General features: G+C 45.3%; 1 protein-coding gene across 4 annotated transcripts in view; it reads left to right on the forward strand.

Moving 5' to 3' along the window:
* The window catches only part of ARHGAP25 (Rho GTPase activating protein 25), a 90,854-nt gene extending 86,262 nt beyond the window's left edge, over positions 1-4,592 (forward strand). For all 4 annotated transcript variants that reach the window (XM_047068116.1, XM_047068117.1, XM_047068119.1 and 1 more), the window contains one exon: positions 2,607-4,592. In XM_047068116.1, coding sequence (XP_046924072.1) covers positions 2,607-2,814 — 208 coding nt within the window. In that variant the 3' untranslated portion in view covers positions 2,815-4,592. The remainder of the gene's footprint in view (positions 1-2,606) is intronic.
* The last annotated feature ends 4,771 nt before the right edge of the window (positions 4,593-9,363 follow it).

The following is a 9,363-nucleotide window of genomic DNA, read 5'->3' on the forward strand; positions in this document are numbered from 1 at the left end:
GAAAACTCTATTTAGGTTAAATTCATGAGAAGTTAAGTATGTAGCTTACAAGGCTTAAGCAACCATTTCCAAATAGTTGTTCCTTAAGGATCGGCATGCTGTAATGAATGAAGAGGAACTTTAAATTTTGTTCATCTTAATGTAATACATCCATTCTGAAAATATTTATTGAGCACCTATAGTGTGCCAGACACTATCTTGGCTGTTGGGAAACAGCACTGAACAAAACAAACAAAAGTTTTGTCTGTGCTTATAGAATTTTCCTTCTATAGGAAGGCATAGCATAATTAAAATATATGCTATGTCAGAGGATGGAACATGCAATGGAGAAAAATAAAGCAGGGCAGGAGTTGGGGAAGGGCTCAAGAAGAGGGACCACATTATGTTAAATAATGTGGTCAGGAAGGCTTCACTGAGAAGGTGGCATCAGAGCAAAGGGCTGAAGAGAAGAGGGAATGAGTCAGGTCCACATACTGGGGAAGATCAGGCCAGGCAGGGAGAAGCAAAGGTGCAGAGTCCATGGAAGGGAGCAGGTCTGGCATGTTAATGCACAGGAAGAGCCGTGGTGAGCTGGAGAAGCAGGGGGTGACTGAGAGGAGAGAGGGCAGACAAGTGCAGGAGGCCTTTCCAGCCCCCTGAAAGCCTGTGTGGAGCAGAGTTTCTAGGAAGATCTACCTGACTAAAGCTTCACTGAATCACTGGCTTCCTACGGAGTACAGGCCGCAGGGGTGAATGGAAGACCAGTGAGGCAGCTCATGCCACAATTTTCATGCACATCCCAAGATGCCTGGACACAATTTGCTCTCTTGGGTAGATAAACTACTTTCTTGAAATCTTTTTCACACCACTGACTTTTCATGAGAGGAAGGCTCAATCCGGCTTAATCCATATTAACACTAATCATGACAATGAAATATGAACTAGTAGGGTTTTCCCAATCATGACCACTTTTCAGTCCATTGAGACTCAGGTACATGACAGGAAGACTTTTGTGAGCCCTCATTCTTTGTTCCCTACATAGAGGGGTGCCCATCTAAAAGCAAAATGGAGATCCTTTGTCTAAGATCCTGAAGTCAATCATCTGTAGGCCTACAACACTCATGTGCCATCTTGACTCTGAGGGAAGCAGCCCCAGAGAAGTTTCCCACTGCACTCTGACGTGAATGTCACTGACAAGGTAGGGAAAGACCCAGCTGCCATGGAAGGGCTGCTCCTTCTGAATGGAACCAAGTTCTCTGAATTCATCCATCAGAAGGGTCCTCCATTTTCAACAGAGGGAGAGTTAACAGTCCATAGTGCCTGCTCTGAACTTTGTGCCCCAGATACACATTTTCATGTAATCCCCACAGAAATCCTGCAAAATAGGTAATATCCCCATTTTATAGAAGAAATAGGGGCTCAGGAGGTATTAAAAGATTCCTCAGGGTCACACAACTGATCATCAGTATTTGATGTAATCAGGTATTTGAACCTGAATTAGTCAGGCTCCTGAGCCCACTCAGATTCTACCTCTCCACTGGAATCAGTGGTCAAAATCTGGCAGTATTCTCTCAATTGAGATTTCTCCCAAAGCAAGATGGCAGCAAGAGTAAACTCTGAGAAGAAAACTAGATTTGTAATGAGAGGGCCAGAAGGAATGAGACTAGATTATCTGTAGGAAGAGATAGGCAGGGGTAGGCAAGGCTCCAAAGATGGGCTGTTACATGCAGAATGGGCCAAAGCCCCTGAAGATAGAAGCCAGGCTGGGCTCAAATGAGAGCTCAATTTTCTATACAAAATATGCCATTTGGAGGGGGTTGGGCAGAGAGGCAGCATCTCATAGAATGGAATTCTGAAGCAAACTTCCAGTCACACAATCTCCCCACAGTCCTGAAATTTCCTCTTTGGGCTTAAAAATGGCATTGTACTCTCATTCCTAGGAGTTAATTCAGCATAGCCTGCAGAGCAGGGAGCACCTGGGACTAGACTAAGATTTGGACCAGTAACAGTGAAAATTCTGGGAATTCGGGAACCCAACAGATTTTTCACCTGGAGCAGATTCAGAAGTGGGGGTGGGGCTGTCAGGACCTCTGCTTCCAAATGGCAGTTCCCCACACTTCTCCAAACCTCCACCCCTAGGGGGTCTTGATAAGAGATGGCGCTGGTACTCTCCATGGAAGCAGGATGAGCAGGTCCTCATGTGTGCAAAGGTGTTGGGAATCTGGAATATGGGGCCTCAGCAGTCAATTAACATTTCTGTTGAGCAGGACACGTGCAAGGTGCTGTGGAGGTGAAAATATACATATGTTAGAGGTGGTTCCTTCTTTCAAAGACTATTATCTTCTGGAGGATACAAAACATAGAATGACATGAGAAGGAACAACACAAGAGATGTCACAAGATGGTGTTAAAATGACAAAAGAGAGGTTCAGACATGCCCTGGGAATTCAGGCTTACTGAGAAGTCTGCGTGTGTGGGGGTGGGTGGAACATTAATAAGAGGTTCAGGTTGGCTATAGGTCTTGTGATGTAGAAAGGAAAATGGACAGAGGGTGTTGTGAGCAAGGGTGAAGGGACAGTCTAGAGGTCCTACCCTCTTCTTTCATTCTGCTATTTTCTTCCTTGCAGCCTTGAGAAGGAAAATTACGATGTCTGGGCCAAGGTGGTGAGGCTCAATGAAGAACTGGAGAAGGAGAAGAAGAAATTTGCAGCCTTGGAAATCAGCCTCCGCAATGTGGAGCGCTCCCGGGAGGATGTTGAGAGGAGGAACAAGGCCCTGGAAGAAGAAGTCAAGGAATTTGTCAAATCAATGAAAGAGCCCAAGGCCGATGCTTGAGGGTCCCAGGCAAACATGGAGACAGCCCACAGAGGCCCACCCGACACGCTCCCTTTCTCAGCGCTACCTGATGACTGAGAAGCAAAATTACTCCCTATGAGGGAGAAGAACACATTTTGGGGGGAAACACCACATTTCCCAGTAAAATAAATCAGTGGAATTTGCAGGAAGATGAGGGTGAGCAGGGACATGTGGGGACGTCTATGGCCCCCTGTGGCTGTATTCAAAAGGATTGCATTATTCCACCGTGGTCTCAGGCTGAGTGAGATGGGACCTTCCATGGTTGGGTGACTATGTCCAGTGGAGACATTTGAGGCCATGTGCCAAGGACCTAGGCAACATGTTGGCCCCAACCGATGGTGGACTGAGGCGTTAGTTCTTTTTCTTTTTTTATTTGTGGAACAATTCATCCAGTCAGATGGCTTCATGGTGTCCCTGAGACATAGGGGCAGAAAATGATATTTAGCTTTCTTGTATTCACCTGTGGTGAGCTGCGTTTTGGGGAGCTGCACCTGTTGACTGGAGCCCCATTCTGCCACCCCCTCCATGATGCACACTTTCCAGGGTTTGGAAACTCAAAATTATTATTAGACTAAGACAAAACAAGCAATAAATGTGTATTTATGAGAGCAGGGCTATTGGTAATCCTGACAAACACCTTTGTGAGCCTTAGTGAAAGGTGCCCCTTCCTTGAAGCAGACACACCCCTCTCCAGGCGCAAGGCTTGGTGAGCAGGACATGGGCTGGATTACATTGCCTTTCCATGGCCACAGTTGTGTGTGGTAGGCCTGTGAAAGAGGCCTTCTCACCACGATGTGACTTCCTCAGAGGCTGGCTGGGGGTTTTAGATAGTAGTAGTCCCAATAATATTTTTTCTGTTTCACCAAAATGCCAGTGATTTCACTCTTGTTAGGGATAAGAGGCACTAGAAAGTAGCTAGGAGAGGAGCCTTCCTGGCAGACTTTTCCTCCTAGAGTGAAGCCAGCCTGGCAGAGGGCCTGGGTGAGGCCCCAAGCCTCGCTAGGAAGGATAGTGGAGGCTTTAATAATTTTTGTCATTATCCTGATTAAGTGGTCTCCAAACTCTTTTGACTATGTACTCCATGAGTAGAAAATATTTGAGCAGACACCCCCCCCAATATATTTCTTTACTTATAAATTATATCATGTACTGCTACATTGCTATATCATGTAAATCATAAAACATATACAGGACAGACATTGAATAAGGGTGAGAACAAAACACAGACAAATAGATATTCTCAAATGTGTTTTCAGCTTTGGGGGGCCACTGGACAGATTTCCCAGCAGGTGTTACCTGTTCTAGTTTCACATACGTCATCCCCATTGCTGTCATACATTGACTTGACTCTTGAAACCACATGGCTTCATCAGAGGTCTGAAATCCATGGTTACTGTGGTGAGAGTTTAGTCTTCGCAGCGTGTGTCTCCTCAATTATTTCTTTTTCTCCCTTTGTTTTCTCACTTTTCCTCCTCTTCTCTTTGTTCTCTTCGCTCTGGTTGTTTCCCCCTGCCCCACCCCTGCCTGTGGCCATGACACATTAGCTACAGACCTAGTGGTACAAACAGTGACGTCAGTGTTGCTCAGTCCTGCTACTCAGGTCCTGTTTCTCCTGCCACCAGTCACCAGACTGATGGAGGGCAGGGACAAGACCTGGCATGTTTGTTTTAGAGACCTGCTAATGAAAGATCGGGGTGTGGGAGGGGGTTGATTTGGAACATCATTAAGTAAAGCAATAAAACGTTTGATTTCCTGGGGTTTACTTGTTTTTTAATTACAGAGTGGCAAGCAGGGAGACACTTATTGAACACCTCATTTACACCGATGAGAGTCTACAATTCTGCCAGACATAGTGCCTGTTTTCTCCCATGGATTCCTCACCCGGACTCTTTAGGTGTTGAAACACAGCTGAGCATGGAAGTAGTCGGCTTCATAATTCTAAAGGGAACATTTGTTTGAAGGTGCAAAGAGGAGGACCTGAAGACTGTTTGTTTGCAGGTCCATGTTACAGGAACTAGCTGGGCATGGGAGCATGAGCTCAGACTGAGCAGAAGGGCTGCATTTGAATTCCAAGCTCCTCCTGGCCAGGTGATGCCTCTTGTTCTATTTCTTCCACCAGTACTATGAGATACCAGAGTGGCCTCTCCGCTCAGCCTGGGAAGCTGGAGTGTCTATTCCTCTTCATGAGCAAGAGGGGAACCTGGCTTGCCTAAGCTAACACTGTCCATATAAAGAGAACATAAGAAAGCACTCTATACCCTGTGAGTGCAAGGAAGGGCCAGGGAAGAAGATCTGGAGTCTGATGTCACTGGCTTCAGTGCCCAAAAGACTACATGTGAGGTAGACAACAGGATAGCTCCAGATCTCACCTGGACCAAGGAGCCAGGATCTGGGAAGCAGCACCCAGAGATAGACCTCTGTCTTTGGTGTTCTGCTGACCCTGGAGCCCCCACCTTCAGCTCCTCCATGGACAAGATCTACTCAGTCTGCCTTTTTCCAGCCACCCACCCCCTCTTTCCTTTACCTCTCTTCTACCTGTGCAGATGTTGAGAAACTAAAAAGGATCTGCAATATGTACTTTAAAACCCCTGGCCATCTTCCCTACCAAAATTTTTCATTTACCACACAGCCCCAGGCATGGTGCTTATCAGGTCACTTTTGTCTCAAGTTTGAGGCAGAGCTGATGGGTCTCCCAGTAAGTCTGTGCACTGGATAGGACATTTTGCATTAAGGGATTGGCTGAGATGATCCCTGTCTTCATGCATGCAGGCTGCTATAACAAAATACCACAGACTTGGTGCCTCATAAACAACAGAAATTTATTTCTCACAGTTCCAGATGCTGGAAGTTTGAGGTCAGAGTCAAGTGTGGACCTCTTTGGGGTTGCAGACTTCTTATTGTGTCTTCACATGGTGGAGGGATTAGGAATCTTTCTTCTTTTATAAATCATTAATCCCATTCATGAGGACTCCACCCTAAAGATTTATACACCTTCTAATGCCATCATCTCTGAGGGTTAGGATTTCTACATATGAATTGGGGGTAGGGGCACAAACACCCAGACCACAGCAATTCCCTTCCAGTGAATTCTGGTCAGAGTCTGAGGCCTGGAGACATGGAGCGTGACATTCCTAGTACAGAGCCTGTGCAGAGGCTGTAAGCACCAAATGTGTTTTTGTTTTGATCAATTCCTTAAGCCCTGTTTCACAGCCCATCCATTGAAAAAAAGCGCAAAGCAGGAGACTCCAAGGCAGCTCAAGGCTGCCGAGATGGGGCAGACAGGGAGCACCATGATACAGTTGCTGTTGGCTGGGCTCCCTGGGCTAAAGACAGGAGGATGTGCGCACACTGATATCGTGTAAACTTCCGCATTCCAGCACTTCCTCTGCAGATAGCATCAGTGGTCAGGCGTGTGCTTGCTGGGGAGCAGAGAGATCACTTAGAGGTTGCCCCTGCAATTCAAATGAGTTGTCTTTATAAGAATTGCACACAAGCCTTCATCCTGCTAGAGAAGGCCTCGTGGATGGAAGTCTTGCTACTGCTGGAGGAGGCCAGGGTGGCATTTGGCCAGCAGCAGAAGAGCTGGAGCTGTAGGGCCTGTGGTTCAGTAGGCTTCCCAGGGTGGGTGACCTCAGAGGAGGAATGAGCAGAGAATACCAATGCGTAGGTGCATCTTTCCTGTGACGCTCAAAAATTATCTTAGAATCAGAGAATTACAACATTGGAAAACACCCAGGAGCTCAGGTAATCTAATCAAATCTGCTCATTTAATGGATAGGGAAACTGAGGCCTGAAGACAAGCTGAATTGCCAAGTGCTCACATAGCGATAAGGAAAAGGATTAGTTAGGTGGTTTTTGAGCCTCCTCTAGCACACTACCTACTGATTCTTGGCTTCTATCCAGGAGTTCTTTCCCCCAGGCCATGACCACCATGTGAAACCCATTGAACGTCACTTGCTGAGTACTTCCAGAATAGAGAGCCAGTCTCATATCTTGGTCACAACCAACGTTCATCTAATATGATGCTAGTTTCTACCTCCTTTATATTACTGATGCTGTTTTAAGACAGTGGTTCTCAGTCTTGGCTGCACTATAGAATTACCTTAAGGAGATTTTCAAAAAATCTGATGCTAAAACCCCATCCTATGTTAATTGAATCAGAATTTTGAAGGGTGGAGCCTAAGAACTTTTAAAAAACATTTTTTTTAACGTTTATTTATTTTTGAGAGACTGGGAGAGACAGAGCACGAGCAGGGGAGGGGCAGAGAGAGAAGGAGACACAGAATCTGAAGTAGGCTCCAGGCTCAGAGCTGTCAGCACAGAGCCTGATGTGGGGCTTGAACCCACAAACCATGAAATCATGACCTGAGCTGAAGTTGGACGCTTAACCGAATGAGCCACCAGGCATCCCAGGACTTTTTTCTTTAAAAAAATTTCCAGTTGATTCTAATATGCAGACAGAATTGCTAAACATGTTTCTAAAACCGATAAGTTTGGCTCAGGTCATGACTAATGATAATATTAAATCTACCTACTCCTTTTTTCTATCCCCAGGCAACACAACCACACGCTCTGTCCCTCCTATTTGCTAGTTTATCATGTGTCCACCCATTTAGGATAAGAGATGCTTAAGCAATGGAAAATGGATCTATGATATATATCCATTTTTCAAGTGGGGAAAAAAATGAACCCAAAGACGTTACCTAAAAAATCTCAATATAATAATAGCTTAGTCATGAACAAATTTAAGGATCTTGAGATTTCCTTAATGTACAGGAATTCTCTCGACTTGCTTTAAGCCTTGATCCTATACATAGGCAAAGAAGGTCAGTACTGGAGGACTTGATTTATAGAGTCTCAAGAAAAGCTCTGATTAAAACCATCTTCCTTTCAAATTCATAGTAGGTTGAGAAATTTCTATCAGGAGCCTTAGGGGAATTAACCATGAATGTGATATATCTGGGAAATAACCATGAAGTTTCCATTAATCATTAATACAATCTTAATATTAGTATACTGATTCCAAGCAGAGAGCTGTGTAATGAAATGATGACAAGAGGATAAGATGCTTGTGGGTGGAGGGATAGATGGAGAGTGTGAGATGTCACCAAGGAATAGTGTCGTGTAGGGGCACTGGCCACCTGAGAGCACAGGGCATATGATCTGAGGTGAGGTGAGGGGGCAGGGCTTTAAAAGGGGTAAGGGGGATTTAAGTAGCAGGGTGGAAAGCTGACTTGACCTGCAGAAAATCTGACAACTGGTCCGAGTTGGCGCTTGGATTTCTTTCTCTGCTCTCTGTTCTTGATTAGCACCATTACCAATATCATAAGAGGAACTACCATTCATAAGCAACAAATACCATTTGTTCTCTGTCAGGTACTGTGCCAAGCATTCTGTGAGTGTCGTATCCTTTAAATCTTAAGTAGACTCTTTGGATTAAGTGCTACTCTACCTATTTTACAGATGTGGAAATGGAGGTTTCAATGCAGGAGAGCTAAGAGCTAAGTCGGTCCAATTTGTTCAATGCTATGTTGGCCTCACCCTCATGTGGGGAGGGAATGCACAGCTATCTCTAAGTGATGATGGACCAAAATAAAATTTCTAAGGTCTTTTTAATTTTTTAAATTACTTTGGTTATTTTTTATTTTTTAACTTTATTTATTTATTTAATGTTTGTTTATTTTTGAGAGAAAGAAGGAGTGTGACTGGTGAAGGGACAGAGAGAGAGACACAGAATCCAGAGCAGGCTCCAGGCTCCAGGCTCTGAGCTATCAGCACAGAGCCTGATGGGGGGCTCGAACTTAAGAACCGTGAGATCATGACCTGAGCCGAAGTCAACGCTTAACTAACTGAGCCACCCAGGTGCCCCATGGACTTATTTTTTTTAATTTTTTAACTTAAAAAAACTTTTTTTTAATGTTTTATTTATTTTTGAGAGAGAGAGAGAGAGAGAGAGAGAGAGAGAGAGAGTACACGTTGGGGGAGGGGCAGCGAGAGAATGAGACACAGAATCCAGAGCAGGCTCCAGGCTCTGAGCTGTCAGCACAGAGCCTGACATGGGGCTCGAACTCACGAACCGTGAGATCATGACCTGAGTCGAAGTCAGATGCTTAACGACTGAGTCACCCAGGCATCCTGGGGACTTTTTTTTTTTTTAAAGAATACTGGTGCAGATCCAAGAAAGAACCACTAATTTTGCTCTGATTCAGCATCAAAGGGGAGAAATATCTGCAGGGAGATACCTTTGCCACAGTCCCAAGACACAGCCTGCCTGCTTGTCCTGAGAGTGGCTGGAGGCCACACGCCACACCAGGCCCTTGCCCGGAGTAGGTTCAGTGTCCTATGTTATTAGCTCCACACTTGAAAAATCTCTTGGGGGCGCCTGAGTGGTTCAGTCAGTTGAGTGTCTGATTTCAGCTCAAGTCAATCTCATGGTTCCTGAGTTCAAGCCCCGCATTGGGCTCTCTGCTGTCAGCGTGAAGCCTGCTTCAGATGCTCTGTCCAACCCCTCCTCATCTCTGACCCTCC

The sequence above is a fragment of the Lynx rufus genome, unplaced genomic scaffold, assembly GCF_022079265.1.
Source record: "Lynx rufus isolate CCGP_SWC_20201006 ecotype Redwood Valley unplaced genomic scaffold, mLynRuf1.p SCAF_8, whole genome shotgun sequence".
NCBI lineage: Eukaryota > Metazoa > Chordata > Mammalia > Carnivora > Felidae > Lynx > Lynx rufus.